This window comes from Jaculus jaculus, chromosome 1, assembly GCF_020740685.1.
Source record: "Jaculus jaculus isolate mJacJac1 chromosome 1, mJacJac1.mat.Y.cur, whole genome shotgun sequence".
NCBI lineage: Eukaryota > Metazoa > Chordata > Mammalia > Rodentia > Dipodidae > Jaculus > Jaculus jaculus.
The window spans coordinates 64,680,265-64,700,118 of record NC_059102.1 but is presented as its reverse complement, the minus strand read 5'-3'; the positions used below and the strand labels follow the sequence as shown (position 1 = coordinate 64,700,118).

Genomic DNA, 19,854 nt, shown 5'->3' with positions numbered 1-19,854 from the left:
ATCTATTTAATCTATTTGGTTATATAAGTCATTGTGATTCATGCAGAATTTAGAAGTAAAGTTTTGTTTTACTGTCTCATGGGATAATTTGTCTTCTTGAGACAGTTCTTGGGAAGTATGAGGAAGATGAGATACTGTAAGTGTTCAGAAAGAAGGTGGCCATTTTTTTCCTAAATATATATTTTGAGGGGAATAAAACCATTATCTGAGCACATGGCAATTCCTTATATCTATTTTTATTGATTGATATTTGGAAATATTTCTTAACCATCAAGAGTTTGGCTTATTTTTATTGAATAATTAAGTTTTCAGTTAATGTGGATTTTGTTTTTCCTTTGAGGGATTGGACATAATTGCCTTATTTCATTTCAGGGATCCTTCTAAAGTAAATATTCTGGTACCTGGTGCTGGACTAGGAAGACTGGCCTGGGAAATAGCTATGCTAGGTTATGCTTGTCAAGGAAATGAATGGAGTTTTTTTATGCTCTTTTCTTCCAACTTTGTACTCAACAGGTATTTCATTTATTTTTTGCTGGAAATAGTAATTTCTCAAAATTGGATTGCCTTTCCTCTTTTTGAACAATTCTGAATTTGAAAAAAAGTATATAGTACTTGTTTGAAATACATCATACATATTTACATTAAATTCAAAATGCTTACACCAGTTACTACTTTAGAGAATGTTGAAGCAGGTTGAGAAAAGTGGTAGGGCATTCCATGAAACCAAAATGACTTCTGTATAGACTCTTCAGAATTAAGTATGATGTAGGAAGGAGTGTCTTCTCATTATTTCTCAAACTTCCACATCCTTTGTTTCTTTAGTGGCATACAAGTTTTGGGGAAGCAATCATAACCAAGTTTGTATTAAAGGGCTAAGTATGCTCACATGATTGTTGGAAAGATTTCTAAGAACATCTGTGTCCTTTATCAGCAAGTAATGGAAATTAAAGCTAGAAGGTGTGTTAGAGACAGACAGTAGCAATATGTTATCTCAGATGATAGTGCTAGTTTTGGGAGTGGGGGAGAGTTGTACAAAACGGTTAAAGTAGGTAGAAAAAAATAATCTAATGTTTAAGTGTTAAAAATATATTTTTATAAATTTAAATGAACAGCGCATTTATATCTGAATTTAACCTTTTTCTTTTAATCTGTGGTTGGTTCTATATATACTTGTGCAATTTCAGATAATTGGGTATGTAGTATTGAGATGTAAAGTTCTGTTGCAAATCTTCAATCATGTAGATATTTTTGTATTTAAAGTACACTTTCTTAGCAAAATGTTTAGTTAACACTGAATCTTACACTTGTATTTTACAGATGTTCTGAAATAAATAAATATAAACTTTATCCTTGGATCCATCAATTTAGCAATAATCGGAGATCAGCTGATCAGATTCGACCCATCTTTTTCCCTGATGTTGACCCCCACAGTCTTCCTCCTGCTTCTAACTTTTCTATGACAGCAGGAGATTTTCAGGAGATTTATTCAGAATGCAGTAAGTTAAAAGCAAACAAGCCAGAAATCTTGTCTAAAGAGTGACCTAGTGTTCATTCATTCGTTTTACTAAGTTTTTTTTTTTTTTTTTAATTTGAGAGAGAGAATGGGCATGCCAGGGCCTCCAGCTACTAAAAATGAACTGCAGATGCATATGCCACTTTGTGCATCTGGCTTATGTGGGTACTGGGGAATCACACCTGGGTCCTTAGGCTTTGCCTAACTTAGCCTTAACTGCTAAACCATCTCTCCAGCCCCATTCATTCATTTTAATGATAGAAAATGAGTGTACTTCCATGACAATATAGAATATTTTCCAGCATATGTACAAGGCAGTGATAGAAAGTATAAAGAAATATTATACAATCAAGAGATTCAGAATCTGTTGAGTGTTCATATGAGAGACAACATGTAAACAAAATTCAAATGTGTAATGAATCAGTCAGGATGAATATAAGGTAGTAACTGAGAACAGAGCTTACAAGAGGCTATACTTAATAGATATGGGGGCATAGTATTTGAGCCAGGCAGAAATACAAAGATGTAAATGAGTAATCAGGGGCAGCAGAGCCTCAGGCTGACAAGGAAAGCAGCTTAATGGGAGGTAGGCTGGAAAAGTCGACTACTATGACACTGAGCTAGGCATTAGAGAACGGGAGGTGTGGGAAATGAAAGTGAAGATTGGCAGTAATAGAATGCTGAGGGTAAGCAAGATCATTCTTTTCTTTCTTTTTTTTTTTTTTAGCAAGATCATTCTTGAAGTGAATATTTTGTTGGACACTGTTGAGTAATGTTCTAGCTATTGAAAACAATGAACAAGACATAGTCCCTATCCATAGGGGACTTTACTCTAGTAGGGATAGAGAGGTAATCAATAAACAGACTATTGTAAGGTAACAAGTCTTTCTAAAAGAAAAACTGAGATGAAGAATGGCATGTAGAAATTTCCAGAAATAGATAGACAAATTTAAGAGAAATGCTGCCAACATAGGGCATGGCAAGAGAAGGAGGTGAATGGGAGAGTATTTGCTGTGCTGCAGTAGGAGCTGGGGTATAATGGGGCTGGGCAGGGGAAATAAACCTGGGGTTTGGCAGACGCAAAGGCCACAACCAGTACTTGAATTGGGCTATGAGAAAAATGGGGGAGTGCTACAAGGGAAGTGACTATAGAAAATCTTAGTGTATTTAGTTTCTTTTAATTTTATTTTATTTGAGAGAGAGTGTGTGCACTTGCATGCATGGGCATGTCAGGGCCTTTAGCCGCTGCAAACACAGGGGCCACCTTGTGCATCTGGCTAACATGAATCGAACCTGGGTCCTTTGGCTTTGCAGGCAAGTGCCTTAACTGCTAAGCCATCTCTTCAGCCATTTAATTTGTTTTTAAAACATAGGAAGTATTTGTAAACTCTGAGATTGGGAATCTGAGGTTAGAATGGAACATATGACAGGTGTTAGGTATTGGTTAGACATTACAAGGTCTCAAATGGAATGAAGTAGTAAAAAGGGTCACTTGTATAACTAAGAATCACTTTCTTCTAGAGCAAAGGGTGCAAGTGATTCTCAGTGGAACCAGGTGCCTTTACTATAGCACTATTGGTGTAGAACTTCACCCTGAGTGTAGTCTGTATTTCTGTTCCAGGACAGTCTCAAAAGCTAATCAGTATTCTCTACCTGAGGCCCACCTTCGCCTGTGATGGTCACAGTCACCGTCCCTGTGATGATTATCCCATGTCATGGTGGGCATTTAGGTGTCCCAATGCCATTCAGTTCTCAATATTGGAAAGTTCTTAAGCCTGCCAGAATCAGTGGCTAGCACTGCTTTAAATCAGAATTTTAAGATGCAAATGATTATTTTATATGAAGGCAGGGTTGCTAAGTAGTAAAACACTTACCTAGCATGTACATGGTGTGAGTTTTATTTTCTAGAACTATAAAAATAAAATAATAAATTACTTAAAGTAGATTCCTGAAGTTGAATAAATAGTAAGCAAAACTCCTGAGCATGTCATTTGGTAATATCTAGTGATATGTTACCACAGATGATTTCCAATCTGATTACTGTTAATAGAACCTTTGTAACTGTCATACCTGTCACATGGTGATAATTTGGTTACTTTAATTATTGTGTTGATAAGAGTGTAGTGTTTATCTCTGAAGTTAAATATTAGTACACTGTAGGTGGTAACTGACAAGTTTAAAGGAGCAATGAAAAGTAAAGCAAAATAACAGATGCAGTGATTTGGTTTTTCTTGATTAGATACCTGGGACTGCATTGCCACCTGTTTCTTCATAGACACAGCTCACAATGTAATTGATTATATTGATACTATATGGAAAATACTTAAGCCAGGTGGAATTTGGATAAATCTTGGTAAGTGCTTCAATACTAATTAATTTATACATTAATCTGAGTACTAACTTCTGCTTTTACATTTGATATCTTCATAGTACCAAATGTTCATAAATGTTATAATTATGTTGTACATGTTTTAAGTGTGTCCATTGTACTTTAAACCACATCCTAGTGGTGATGTCTTCAAGAGCTTTGGAAGTCCAAATACTGCTGTGTTGAAATTTCTGTCCATCTAATGAGATGCCTTTTCAGATCATACTAAAAACTAGGTGATCGTAGTCATCTCTATCCCCACTTCATGAAGATTAAATTCATTCTGTTGGAAAGAGTGTTTTTGTTGCTAGCTATGCATTTAGGGGAGAGTTTGCCCCTCCCATGTAATCCTCCTCCCCAGTGCATACTTATATTGGGAAAGATAGGTGTGATAGCTTTTCCGACTACCTTGGGCTTAAAAATAATAGAAATGCAATTTAGTTGAAGCAAAAACAAAACAAAACAAACTTGTACTGGATCCTACTGCTTGACAGTAGAAATCAAATGATGAATATAATAAATTGTCCCTTCCCATTTAGAATCTAAAGAACTGTCTTAAATGAAATACGTAAGCTGTGTTCAAAAACTTAACAAATCTAGAATATAAAGATTTTGAATATGTGAGCTATGTTACAGAAAAGGACATACCCACACACCCAAAAAAAGACACACTTTTTTTTTTGCTAAGGTCTGTCACCTACATTATTTAATGATTTTATTTACTAAAGATGTTTTTCTTCTAGGACAAGGACTAGAAGTAGTAGTAAGTCTTCCTAATTAAAACAATATATATTTTTATTGATTTTCAAGCAGAGAGAGACACAGCAAGAGATAATGAACGTGCCAGATCCTCTAACCGCTGCAAATGAACTCCAAATGCATATGTCACATTGGGCATCTGGCTTTACATGGGTACTGGAGAATTGGGTCTTTAGGCCTTGTAGACAGTGTGTTAATCGCTGAGCCATCTCTCCAACCCAAGTCTTCCCAATTTCTTTTCAGATTTTCAGCTGTAAAATAGAAACCAAATGTTTGAACCACTAGGTCTTTAAAAATATTTACTTCTAGTAACTTTGCCCAAGGAATGACTGAAAACTATTTACCTTACTGTGTATTTGTTCCCTGTGGATTATTCCTGTATAAATATTTTAAGTAGAGAGCAACACTAGCATGTGTTTTGAGGTGCTGTGAATCAAAGTAAGGCCTTGTACATGCTAGCAAGCACTTTGCTGCTAAGTTATACCCCAGATCCCTCAAAGCACCCTGAATCAAAGGATCATACTTAATAGTTGATAAAGAAATTAAGTAACTAGAAAAAAGGTCCTAACTCCAAGTACAGCTATCCCTAAGAATAAAGCTTCCACTTAGGAACTGGCAAGAGAATGCATTTGCCTGGATGTTGGGTCTGTATCATCCGTGTTCTCCTCACCATCTCAGAATCAATCTGAAAGGTCTTCAGTTATTTCCAAATATCTTCCTACCCTAGAATTTCTCACCTGTGGCACTACTGCCATTAGGGGCAAGGTTATTCTTCAATGAGAGCGATAATGGGTTTATTCTGTACATTACTGACTGCTTGATGGCACCCCTGGTCTCTATCTATTAGATTATAATAGTATCTCTCAGTGTCCCAACCAAAAATTATCTTTCAATATTGGAAAATGTTTCTTGGAAGGGCAAAACTGCTTCCAGTTGAGAATCTTGCTGTATCTGCTGCATCATCATTGCCTGCCTGGAATAGGATTGCTGTCATCGTTTCCTGGGGTCTTCCTGCCTTTTTCAGTTTTCTGTAATGGGAACTAGGTAATAGATATGAAAAACTCAACTTCAAGGGGGCACTAGTTCAAATCACTTAAATATATATTGCCTATAACTGAGAAAATATTTTAACTGAGAAAATATTTGGTTAATTAAAGACACTTGGTTTTTGACTTTTTTTTTTTTTTTTTTTTTTTTTTTTTTGAGGTAGGGTCTCACTCTGGCTCAGGCTGACATGGAATTCACTATGTAGTCTCAGGGTGGCCTCGAACTCTCAGCGATCCTCCTACCTCTGCCTCCCGAGTGCTGGTATTAAAGGCATGCACCACCACGCCTGGCGGTTTTTGACTTCTTAAAAAATTATTTATTTATTTATTTGAGAGAGAGAATGGGAATGTCAGGGCCTTCGGCTGCTGCAAACAATTCTAGACAGATGTGCCACCTTGTGAATCTGGTTTACATGGGTCCTGGGGAATTGAACCTGGGTCCTTTGGCTTAATAGGCAAATGCCTTAACTGCTAAGCCATCTCTTCAGCCCCTGACTTTTAATTTTTTACAATTTTATACTCACCCACCCATTACCCATTAAATTGTGCCTTCTTAGCTGATCATCTTCTTTCTTAATATGTCCTCTTGTTGACAGTTTTATAAATGCATATAATGTATTTTGATTATAATAATGCCCTATGACCTTGTTTTGTCCCCACTCTCTAATCCTGTCCACTAATTCCTTCCCAACTAGGGGGATATTTTGAAATCAGCAGTCTCTTACCAGTAACATCTGGCAGCCAACTCTTGGTTTCTATTACAGTTTTCCCTTTTCCAGAATATTCTGTGAATAGAATGAGACAATATGGTGCTTTGTGACTTCTGGCTGTCTTTACCTAGCCTGCTTTTGAGAGTCACCTGTGTTGCTGTGTGAACCAGTGATTTGTTCTCTTTCCTTACTAATATTCCACTGGATATGTGATAATTTGTTTATCCATTTGCAGTTGATTGGCATTTGAGTTGTTACCAAATTATGATGATTATAAATAGGGTTGCTATAAGCACTTGGCTACAGATCTTTGTGCAGCAAAACATTTTTGTTTCTTTTGGATGAAAACCTAGTATAAGACTTCTCTTCTCAATTGTATACTAGTAAGCAGCTTTCCAAAATTGCAGTGCCATTGCATCCCACCACTTGGTGTTGATAGTACTTCTCATTGCAGTCACAAGTGAAAATCTGTACATTGTTCTTGAATACAAAATGCTCCAAAATCTAAAATCTTGGGAACACTAAGATGATACCACAAATGGGAAATTTCATAGCTGGCCTTACATGGGAGACCACAGTTGGAATATATGTGCACCAGAAATAGTACAGAATTACTTCTAGGGGTTTCCATGTATTTCTGTAGAACCCTTGCCTAGTATATGCAAGGCCCTGGGTTTGGTGACCAACTCTGCCAAAAGTAAACAAAACACTTCAGGCTGTGTATGAAATACATGGTTTTGTGCTTAGACTTGTGTCCCCGCTTCAAGACCTTCTTTTGATTGTGCAAACTTTCTGAAATCCAAAACAAGTACCTCAGTCCCAGGCACTTCAGATGACGGGCCCTGAATCTTTAACTCTTGGAAAGATTTTGGCAGTTTGAACGAAGCCACTAGATATGTGCTTCTCTTTGTGAGGGAAAATCTGAAATATATTTTGATGTTTGTTATTTGCAAAATTATAGAAAATGTATAGCATTGCTACTTTTTAGCAGCAAACTTATAAACTGTACAGCCAGCACTGTGCTAGGAAATTTAGGACATGCTCCTTGACATTTTGTGACAATGAGATGAGAAAACATTGTTATTTAAATCCCCAGTAACTAATGCTACACTGTATTAAATGAATTTCAAAGTGTGCTATATGAACATCTCAGCTGAAGACTAGACAGATTTTAGCAAGGTTTTGAAATATGGTTAAAGTTTGAATTGCAGGAGGGGATGAACACTTGTATAGGGCTGGGGAGATGGCTCATAGGTGAAAGGTGCTTGCTTGAAAGCCTGCTGGCCTTGGTTCTGTTTCCCAGCATCCATATAAAGCCAGGTGTGGAATGTGCCACAAACATCTGGCATTAATGTATAGCAGTATGAGACCCTGGTGGACACATACAGACATAGGCACGTACACGTGCAAATAAATATGAGTGGAGGGAAAACATGGTCTGAGAATGTAAGACTCATTGGAGAGAGAGAAAACATAAAAAGCCTTTATGATGATCTTAAAATTGAAGTAACTGGGACACTATGAGCCCCCACCCCCTTTCTGGTTTTTGGAGGTAGGGTCTTGCTCTAGCCCAGGCTGACCTAGAATTCACTATGTAGTCTCAGGGTGGTCTCAAACTCATGGCAGTCCTTCTACATCTGCCTCCCAAGTGCTAGGATTAAAGGCGTTCGCCTCACACATTCTCCCTCCTTCTCCCTCTTTCTGTCTCAAAAAAATTTTTTTTTAAAAAAACAACTATTTCTTCAAAAAGAGAATGTTAACATTGCATAAATTATCATAGTAACTTTTTTATAGTGGTTTATATAGAATAAAAACAGGAATGAGCCAGGCATGCATGCCTGGAATACTAACACTTAGGAAGCTGAGGCAGGAGGATCTCTAGTTTGAGGAAAGCCTGGGTTATGTAGTGTGCTCCAAGCCAGTTGGGCTATGTTGAGAGACCCTGTCTGAAATAAAGATAAGCCTAGTGTGGTGGGACATACTTTTAATCCCAGCACTAGAGGCAGAGGTAGGAGGATTGTTATAAGTTTGAGGTCAGCCTGGGCTGTAGAGTGAATTCCAGGTCACCCTTGGCTTGAGTGAGACCCTGTCTCTAAGAGGGGAAGAAAACTTTTCCCCAAGCATTACCACAAGATGGCTAGCCTCTTGGGAGCAGAAACTCTGTCTCACTTGTTACTTTTTTTTTTTTTGGCAAGCAGAGAGACAGAGAATAGGCCAGGGTCTCCAGCTGCTGCAAACAAACTCCAGATGCTGTGCATCTTACATGGGTACTGGGGAATCAAATTCTGGTCGTTAGGCTTTGCAGGCAAACACTGTAGCCACTGAGCCATATTTCCAGCCCCCATTTGTTACATACATTTATTTATTTATTTTAGTTTTTCGAGGTAGGGTCTTGCGGTAGCCCAGGGTGACTTGGAATTCACTATGTAGGGTGGTCTTGAATTTACAGCAATCCTCCTACCTCTGCCTTGCTAGTGCTGGGATTAAAGGAGTGTACCACCGAGTCTGGCCCACTTATTACTTTTTTTTTTTTTTTTTTTGGTTTTTCAAGGTAGGGTTTCACTGTCGCCCAGGCTGACCTGGAATTCACTGTGTAGTCTCAGGGTGGCCTCGAACTCATGGTAATCCTCCTACCTCTGCCTCCCAAGTGCTGGGATTAAAGGCATGCGCCACCACGTCCGGCCACTTATTACTTTTAATGCCCTATGATCAGCATGCTAGATGATAGTATGGGTAGAGAGCTGGATGTAGGATTTATACCTACCCACTGAGAGGTAAAGCCAAGACTATCTTGATTAGTTTAAATAATGTTTCCTTGAATGCGGCTAATGGATTGGGCCAAATATGAAAGATAGGAAACTCCTAGTTTAAACGAGATGTTGGTTCCTTGAATATATGGAACTAAAGAACAGAGAAAGTCATAAGTAGCTAATAGTTGTCACTCTAGTGCTATGTTTCTTGCAAGCATATAGCATGTTATTTGAAGTATATAGCATATGACTGAAGTCATATGTAGATGAACAGTGATTTATCTCTGGATACACAGTAGGCATTAGGACCTTGATTATGAACAGCACATTTAAAGGGAAGCCTTTGTCATTTCCTCCTAGGAAGCCTTCCCTATTACCTTGCTACATCTACACACTGTTACCCGGGCTAGCTTGGTTCTTCTGTTTGCTTGTAATAAGTTTGTAACTGCAGTTTTGCATTTACTTACAGAACTATAATTACAGTATGCCTTTGGAATTTGGGGACTTAACATTCTGATTCAGCTACTCCTTCAGTAACTGAAGAGTTACAGATGAAGGCCCATGATGTGGATAGTCACACTGCCGGGCAGGTATACACAGAGGGACTCATTCCCCATGAGTCTAGCCCAGCTCTCTGATAGTGGTTACTGGGCCAGTTTCAGAGGTTTGGAGAATTGTACTTACTCAATTTAGTGTCTTTATTTCCATTGTATCCACTGCTCAAGACTGTAAAGCTGGTAGTGTATGTTTATATGCAAGCAACTCACTCATAGCGTCTTTCTCCATAGGTCCTCTACTGTACCACTTTGAGAATTTGGCAAATGAACTTTCCATAGAATTGAGCTATGAAGATATTAAAAATGTTGTTCTGCAATACGGATTTCAGTTAGAGGTAAGGTTGGAATTTGAAATAGTGCCAAAGTTTAACTTCCACAGCTTTTAAAGAAATGTAGACACAAAGGCAGTTATTGGCTTATTAATTAATTAATTTATTATTTTTGATTTGAGGTAGGGTCTCGATTAGCCAAGGCTGACCTGGAAATTCACTGTAGTTTCAGGATGGCCTCAAACTCATGATGATCCTCTTACCTCTGCCTCCCAGTGCTGGGATTAAAGGTGTGCACCACCACACCCAGCCTGACTTACTTTTTTTTTATTTATTGATTTGAGAGTGACAGAGAGAGAAAGAGGCAGATAGAGAGAAAATGGGTGCGCCAGGGCCTCCAGCCATTGCAAACGAACTCCAGATGCGTGCGCCCCCTTGTGCATCTGGCTAACATGGGTCCTTGGGAATTGAGCTTTGAACCCCGGGTCCTTAGGCTTCATAGGCAAGCGCTTAGCCGCTAAGCCATCTCTCCAGCTCCTGGCTTACTTTTTAAATAACTCTGTTTTTTCATACATACAGTGTAGATTAGTACTGCAGAGACGTTAGGATTATGAAATAACAGTTTGGGATAATGTAGATGTGAAAGGAGAACTATAAGTCCTGGTACAATATCCACTTACCCTTACACACATTTTGTCTATCTCTAGCCCAGGATGACCTGGAACTTACTCTGAAGTTCCAGGCTTTGAACTCACAGCGATCCTTCTATCTCATGAGTATAGGGATTAAAGGCATGCCACACCCAGTTTTTTTTTTTTTTTTTTTAAGATTTATTTTTATTTAGGACATGTGCTTAACTGCTAAGACTTCTCTCCAGCCCAACACATCCAGTTTTCTTGGCTGTGTGTGTGTTTCTGTAATAGGTTTTTTAAACACATGTTAGATGATCTTTGTAATAATGGCCTTGGTTAGTCTTTTAGCAACAGGTAACAAGCAGACTAGGCTCTGGAGGAAGAAAAGATGAGGTTAGAAGCTAGGAATATAATAAATACAGAGATAACGATTTGTATACATTTTTCCACTGATTTTATAATAAATCTTGTTTTGATGTTAATGTGTTATACTTTGGCTATTGTGTTTTAGTTGTTGACTTACTTAGAAACTTTACATTCTTTTATAACTTTTCTGAAGAGTAAAGAGAAGCAATGTATTATAGTAGGTTGAAGTTCAAACTGGAATTAAGACTGTGTTTGAATCCCAACTCTACCACTTATTAGTGGTGGGATTATGATCGTGGTTTTATTGGGCTGCTGTTTGGATTTCCCTATCACTCAGAAGTGCTTACCATCTGCTGCTGGAATTGCCATCCAGGTTTTCATAACATCATAACTTCTGTTTGTGTTGCAGGTGGAAAAAGAGTCTGTATTATCAACATATACTGTGAATGATCTCTCTATGATGAAATACTACTATGAATGTGTTTTGTTTGTGGTCCGTAAGCCACAGTAATGGTTTACGTGATGTTACCCAGAATAGACGTTTTACTAAGAACAAATGGTGAAATAAACAACTGAAAATCAGCTATCAGTGACAACAGGATACAACCTCAAAACAGTGGTGCCTTCTTATTCCTACAAACATAGTGTCTATTTTCTTAATAATGTCTATTGCTTTTTTTTCAAAAATATAATATGCCATGCAGATTTGTATTACAGAAGTACAAAATGGAGGAAATAGCAAGTATACATTTTTCCTTGAGGCTCACATGTCTTTCAGTAGAGAAAACCTAAACTCCCATCTTCATGAAGCTGTTAGGAGTCTGCCATGTGAATGACTGACTGTATCGAAGTCATAATGACTTCCTTTGTGTTGCACTGTACAAATTATTTTTAGAGTCTAAGGATCCTGACTTGTTCAACACCTGAAATTGGGACCTGAATGATCTGTATTGAAAATGTTTCTATTCTTTTATCGTTCAGATTAGTTGATTTTTTTTTCTAACTCAGCTGAATTTGGAGAAGTATTAAACATTTCATTTTTATGAAATGCTAAATTCAGCTGAATCACAGGTCAGTGGAATGTTCAGAAATTAAGTCTTGGCCACACTAAATTGAACACTATTATGAAGGAATACTCAACCTGGATCCCTTTGAAATGTATGAAATTTCAACATTGGAATTGAGGCTAGCACAAAAAGCCTTTTTTAAAACTAGTACTAGGAAAATAATAAAATCTGTTCACCAGAAACAGCCGACTTCAAATTAGAACTGAATTGTGAAGCTTGTCAGTGTAATGTTTACAATAATGTCTTCAGAGTGTGTGGATTATGAAAGCAAGCACTTTTTAAGTTAAAACAATTATATTCTAGGAAAAACTTTCATGATAGTATTAATGTACAATTTGGGGTATGAAATTCAGGGATAAAGTAATGCCTATGGTCTATGTCTTCAATACCCTAAGCAGCAGCCATTCATGTAATATTAGATTGATATCAGTTTTGCTCCTTAGTGTAGATGGAGTTTAAAACAGTATGCTTGCTGCTTTAAATTTCTACCTCTAGGAGATCTTCATTTGAGGAAGTTCTATCTTTATTTTTAATGGTCTGTTCCACTTGCTTAGAAAGCAAAGATGACTATTTTAACTTTTTCTTGAAGAAAGAGCTTTTGCTGAAGATTTTCAGATGACTGTGACTGCTTTAAGACCTGTGGCAATTTGAATTAGATGGACTTAACGTGCTGTATCGTATATGCCATGTTTTAATAGGAAAACTTGCCGATTTTGAGATAGACCTTTGTTGGTACTTAGGCAGTGGGAGTCACTGTAGGAGCTGGCCTCTTTTTCACTGAGGTTTCTGCACCTAGTGAAGGTGAAGGAGCCTTTGTGATTTCCATCCCCACTGACATAGTGAAGAGTTCCAGGGAAAGTCTGTGTACTCCCTTTCTTCTTTTGAATTCTTGTTCTTATGTCACCTAATACTTGTTATATGTTCATTTGGTAGACTTTGTTATTACCTACTAATTGCAAAGAGGGAGATAATCTCCCTCAATTATTTTTAAAGAAAAACACAAAGTCTTAAGTATTAAAAAACTCAATTGAACAGCATGGAATGAAGGCTATTTTTGAGTAATTCAGAAATGCTTTTTATTCATTTACTAGTACTTTTTTTTTTGAGGCAGGGACTCACTCTAGCCCAGGCTGACCTGGAACACACTGTAGTCCCAGGCTGGCCTTGGAACTCACAGTGATCCTCCTACTTCTGCCTCTCCAGTGCTGGGATTAAAGCTGTGTGCCACCCCTGATTTTTTTTTTTTCTTACAAAGGTAATATACATTGACACTGATGGGTTTTGCTTGATTCCCTCCCCCTTTGCTATCAGGTTGATAATAGTAGCATTTCTGGGTTATAGCATACATTTTATTTGACTTTGAAATCAGCTATTCATTTTTAATTTTTCCCTCATATAATCAATATCTTTAAGATATTCAATACAAATTTGCATCACTTTTTCTCTTGTAGCCTTTGCAGTTAATATTTTCTAAACTGGAAAGTATAGTCACTGGAGGATTTATTTAATTTTGTATTTCTTTTGTTCAGCTACTAAAGTGCATAAGCTGTAAAGTTGTTAATTTTTTTCATTATTAGCTATAGATATATTCTGTGCTGAGAAGGTGGCTCAGTGGTTAAAGGTGCTTGCTTGCAAAGCTTGTTAGCCTGGGTTCACTTCCTCACTACTCACGTAATGCTGGATGCAATGAGTGGTGCAAGCACCTGGCATTTGTTTGCAGGGGCAAAAGGTTCTGGTGTACCCACATGCATGTAAATCTTTAATGTTCTTTTCATATATGTGATCCTTGTGCTTGCTTTTCACTTTTTTAATTTTCACCTTCTGACATCGTGCAGATTTCAGAAATGCTAATCAATGAGTAAGGTGGGCCACAGTAAATCTACAGGGAACGGTATAAATCCCAATATAAAATTATCAAGTTTGGGGACTGTAAAGCCTACTGTATATGTAATGCTTATTCTAACAGTTACCAGAAAAGCTGAATTGGAAGCTTCATGCCTGCATGAAATTTCCTATATTTTTAATGTGTGTGATGGACTTAATTTTTCTTGGATATTAAAGCCTGCCAATTGCTATTAAACAATATTTGCTTGGTTGTTTCCATCTAAGTAATTATATCAATGGATACCAGATACAAATATTTCCTTTGAGTTTGCAAAGGTATTTCCTAATCATTTTCACTTAGTTTCATTAAAGTTCACTGTAGTCTACCAAGGAAAAATTCTTGATCTTTAGGTTGGTTAAATAAGAGGGGGGAGGTCTAGAGAGATGGCTTAGCGGTTAAGTGCTTGCCTGTGAAGCCTAAGGACCCCAGTTTGAGGTTCAGTTCCCCAGGACCCATATTAGCCAGATGCACAAGGGGGCGCACTTGTGTGGAGTTCGTTTGCAGTGGCTGGAGGCCGTGGCGCACACATTCTGTCTGTCTCTTTCTTTCTCTGTCACTCTCAAATAAATAAAAGTTAAAAAAAAACTTTTTTAAAAAAATAAGGGGGGGAACTACATTAGAAAAGGTTTCTGGAGCAGCCGTTATAGGAAAAGCACTTAAATCATCGAGATTCATTTCATACTGTTTACCACTGGTAGGTCCATGAGGACCTTTGGCAGGGGCTTTCCATGTGACTGCTGAGACTTGCCAGGGAAGAAGGACCTGACATTTTACTCGGACTTGGTAATTTTCCACTCTTAGCCCTGCCTAGGAAGGAATCCAGGAAGTTAGTCTGCCAGAGATTACGAGTGAACACAGAAGGCTACCATGTCAAAAAAAGGGTGGGGGGCAGAGTTTATTGTATCAGCAAATACATTGATTTTGCACCAGTTCCCTCAGGCACAAACCTCAGTGCCTTAAAAAGCACACTAGCATTTGGGTTGTATTGCATGAGAGGTTCCCCAAACTTACTTATAATCTTATGTGATTTTTGGAAACCTTAATCTTATAATAAGAAAGCAATAAATATATCTTGACTTTTGTTGTCGGACATCATACTGTACTGTGCTGTTTTCCAGTCAACACAGTTATCATCATCCTTTGCAGTGTTTATGCTCATATGCAAATTAGAAACCCTCACAACTAAACTGTAGATTATTTGGTTTGGTACAGAGGAAAATTTCCTCATGCTACAGTTTGGATATGTCACCCAAAGGCCCTGTGTTAAAAGACTTGGACCCCTATCTAGCCTGTGGTACAATTGGAAGGTGGGGGAACTTTTAGGAGATAGGAAGAAGTGGAAAGAAGTTTGGTTATTGTGGACATACCTTTGAAAGGAAGGAACATTGAGACCTCCAGCCCCTTCTGGTTTCTTTGCTTCCTGGTCTCCGTGAAATGAATAAGCCTTTTCCACCACACTCCTGTGATGGACTGTGGCTCAATAGGTACAAAGCAACAGTGCCACCCATCTGTGGGCTGAAACCGTGAGCCAAAATAAGCCTCTCCTCTTAAGAGTTCCTTAGGTATTTTGATGCAGTGATGGAAGTTGCTGACACACTTTAACAATAGAGATTAACCCTAGACAACATTTAGGTTCCTCTTGACATCTTATAAACAGAATCCCAAGGGTTAAACTATATATATTCTATATATTTCATCCCTTAGAACAAGGATACAGGAGTAAAAAAAAAATACCTAATACTCAACAAAGTAAAATGTACATATTTTGTGGCCAGTTAGAAGTTTCCATGTGTGTTAGAAAGCACCAAAAAAAGGAGATCTGACCATTAATGTTAAGATTAGTAGAGGACTTTATTAACACCATGTAAGGTAATCCATATGTTCAAAACATCTAGAAAAATGTGAGGTGTAACAATGATCCAACTTGGAACTGGAGGTGAAAAGTACATTGTGTGAAATAAACAGACCATTATAGAGTTAACAGATTAGACATTTTGAGGGAAAAAAGTGAACTTGAAAACACAAAACCACCAAAATGAAAAAAGCCACACTCTTTAAAAAAATTTTTTATTAGTTACGAACATAGTGTGTATACAGTCATGTTGGTACCATCATTAGCCTCCTCCCTGTCGTTCCCCCTCCGCAGGACCCTCCTTGGGGAATGTGGGTTGTGCATTGTGGGGTTAGCCATCAGTTATGAGTAGGAGGCAATGTCTCTGTGCATAATGACCCAACTTTTGGCTCTAACAATCTTTCTGTCCCTTCTGCAAATTTCCCTGAGCCATGTTGGGTTTGTTTTCTGTCTAAAAAGCCACACTCTTGCTCAGGCAAGGCATGCTTTTGTTATTTTTGTACTTTTGGACATTCCACACTCACTGTTCTGCCCAGATTCACTCTCCCTGTGACATTTTCCTTGGGTTTTCACGGGGCAGTCTCAACAGGAGGTCCTTCTTGACTCCAGGTAGAAGGCCTCACTCACAACTCCTCTTGGCCTGCCCCTACTTCACTGTCTGATACTTGTGCTTATTTACTTATTTACCTCCCCAGCATAAACCTCACTTGAGAGAGCTGGAGGGCAGGAACTGATGTTTTGCCTGGTCTTTTGCAGATTTTCAAAATATTTACTCAGAGAATAATGACCCTTTAGCCAATGTAAGGTGAAAGTGCTTCTGGTATTACCTGGATGAGTAATAGTTGTGGTCACAATGTGAAAAGCCCCTCCAGGTCCTTGTTTTATCACTTGATTCTAAGCTGGTCTGACTGTTTAGGGAATGTTACAGACTAGTTAGGAGGTAGGGTCTTGCTGGAGGAAGTGAGTCACTGGGGGGTGGGCTTTCAAGTGTTAGCTTCATTCCTGTTTGTTCTTAGCTTCCTAACCCAGGATACAATGTGACCAGCCAACTTCCTACTGCTGCCATGCCTCATGATGATAGACTATACTTGTTACTGTAAGCCAAAATAAGCCTTAACTTCCTTACACTGCTGCTTATCAGGTTATTTTGTTACAGCAGGGAGTGAAGTAATGAATCCAGTAGTAGAAAGGAGGCACTGTGGGCAGTGATGAGATAGGTGCCTGTGAAACACCCAAGCCTGAATGATTGTCCTCCACCAGATAACCTAATCCATGCCAGGTACACTCTAGATACTTGAGTACATCAGTGAGAAAACAGAAACAAAACCCTACTCTATCTCTAGAGGCAATAATTAGAAATGTGAGTTAAGAGTTTTTAAAACAGTGGTCAGCGTGGGACTCACTGAGAAGCTGACCTGGAGCCGATGCCCAGTAGGGAGGTTTATTTAATTGGCAATGGTACCTGTACTACCTGTTCCAGATAGTAAATGAGCTTTGTACAGGACTGAGGAAAAAAAAAAATATTGCTGAAAGATCTTAAGACCACTTCTCCACCCTAAACTGCTGTGAGGCTTCAGTGGGCAAGAGGACAAGCCCAAATATAAACATGATAAAGCCTGGTGTATCACAGACCACTGGTGTGCACTGTTGTGGAAACGAGGAAGGATTGCCTGAGTCCACTAGTTTGAGACCGGCCTAAACAACACAGTGAGCCTTAGTAAATTTGGTGGGTCATGGTGGTGCATGCTGTTAATCCCAGCACTAGGGGGCAGAAGTAGGCAGATCACTGGAAGGCCAGATTGTGACTACAGAATGAGTTCCAGGTCAGCCTGGCCTAGAATGAGACCCTAAAAAAAACAAAGTGTGTATCCTCTCTTTACCAAGAAGACATTGGGTGGGGGGGAGCAGAATAAAAGTTTCCTTTTTTTGTTGTTTTGTTTAAAAACACTAACAGTAACTTCTGGGTCACTATACGCACCCCAAATAAAAATAAAAATATTGGATTAGTAGAGTAAGCAGATCTTACTGGGTCAATATAAAAACAGGTTGAGGGACTTGGACGTGATTCAGCACTTAAAGGCTCTTCCAAAGCCAACCAGCCTTGGTTCAATTCCCCAGTACCCATGCAAAGCCAGAATGTACAAGTAGTACTTCCATCTGGAGTTTGCAGAGCGCGCGCGCGTGCGCGCGCGCACACACACACACACACACACACTAAAATGTAAATAATGGGTTAAAGATGATGTTTTATGTGAAATGGTACAATGTTAAGTAACTTTGAAACTGCAGTCTTGAATAAGGAGTGTATTTGGTATTGTGAAGATGAAAATAATTCTGAAACTGATCTGTAGTTTCAATGCAATTTTAATGTTCAAAATTCCAAAAGGAAATGACTCCACAAAGAAGAAAAAGGGCTAGTGTACTTGAAGAGCAGAATGTCTAGAATTGTTCTACAGCTACTAAAACCTTTTCATAAAGCTATAATAATTTAGGCACTGTTGTACTGCAGCAAGCAGACTGGTGAAGCTGATGAGAGAGCTCCCAGTTCCATGTACTAACGAGACCTGGAGTTATCACAGAGCAGGCACAGCAAAACAGGGAGACAACCCATCACTTGGGAGGCTGAGGTAGGAGGATCCTGTGAGTTCAAGGCCAACGTGAGTACATAATGAATTCCAGGTCAGGCTGGCCTACAGCAAGACCCTACCTCAAAAAACAAAAGGGCTGGAGAGGTTGCTTAGTGGATAGGATGATTGCCTGAGAAGACTATGTGAGGTGAATGCAAGGTCACACATGCCCACTACGTGGTACGCCAGTTCTCTTCCTCTCTTAAAAAAAAAAAGTTTCTTGGAGGAGTAGCAGTGAACTCCTTACTCATGGGCATGCAAATCAATTCCAAGTGGATGAAATCGATTTAAATATGGAAGCAAAAAGTAAAACTATAAAATGTTTTGGATTTGGGCCAGGGTTTTCCAAACTTCATTTATTTGTGTGTGTAAGTACATGGGGCACACAACACTTCGCATCCAGCTTCACATGGATACTGGGAAATCCCAGGCTGAGAGGCTCTGAAAGCAAGAACCTCTTAACTACTGAGTTATGTCCCCAGCTCAGGTTAGGGTTTCTTACATACCATGTGCAAACCAAAACAGATACACTTATGTACTTTGCTACATAAAAACTGAGCCGTCAGGACCTAAAGGAGACCAAAACCATATACAAACTAAGCAAAGGACAGATTTTGAAACCACATTTAAATTTAGAATTGTTTAGCAAAAGACATCATGAAAGGTAAAAAGCTAGTATTTCTATAGCAGGAATGGTCTAAATATATAAAAAGATGTCCAACTTTATTGAGGAAAATGCAAATTGAGGCCATGATACTATTTCACAGTGATCACCAAATGAGAATGTGACAAATAGTAAAACAGTGTTATTCTGGGAGAAACAGCAAAATGTCCATACATAGCCTTTACAAAAATGCTCTCAGTAACCCACATACCCACCGACACAAAATAAGTTGTCACACCCATTCGAAGAAACACTACGTAGGTAGTAAAAAGAACAAAGCCTTGATGAACCTCAAAATATTTATGTGGAGGGAACGAAACCAAATAAAAACTGTATTCTGCATCACTCCTCATAGGAAGGTAAATCTGTAATTACCTGAGGATAGGGGACATGAGGCGATGACAAGGTAAACTTTAGAGTGATGGCTGTGTGCACTGGGCCACTGCTGTGATCAGGCAACTGAAACAAGCTATGGTAACCTCCGCGGTCGGGTCCGTCTCATTTCGCTTGGCAGTAGACAGGGAGGTTCCTGGTATCTCCGACACCACTGCAGCGTGAGCAGGGACCCCGGGGTTGACGTAACTTTAACTCCCAACAATCTCGTTTCGGTTAGAAACAGAAGAGCTGAAGCGGAAGAGCGCACCTGGAGGTGCGGCGTCAGTCGAGAGAGGGCGCGGCGCGGCGGAGCGCTTCCCCGCGTTTTTGCATGCTCCGCTAAGCCCTTCGCCCGGCTCCCCCCGCAAAGCAGCCTCCCTTAAAGCCGCCCGCTCCCGGGCTTTAAACTCGGAA

General features: G+C 38.9%; 1 protein-coding gene across 1 annotated transcript in view; it reads left to right on the top strand.

Annotated features, from left to right (window-relative positions):
* Carnmt1 (carnosine N-methyltransferase 1) overlaps positions 1–14,120 on the top strand; it is a 50,540-nt gene extending 36,420 nt beyond the window's left edge. Inside the window, exons 4-8 of the mRNA XM_004653100.3 lie at positions 373–513; positions 1,318–1,496; positions 3,753–3,866; positions 9,935–10,038; positions 11,380–14,120. Of these exons, the coding sequence (XP_004653157.2) occupies positions 373–513; positions 1,318–1,496; positions 3,753–3,866; positions 9,935–10,038; positions 11,380–11,481 (640 nt within the window). The 3' untranslated portion in view covers positions 11,482–14,120. The remainder of the gene's footprint in view (positions 1–372; positions 514–1,317; positions 1,497–3,752; positions 3,867–9,934; positions 10,039–11,379) is intronic.
* Positions 14,121–19,854: the final 5,734 nt, after the last annotated feature.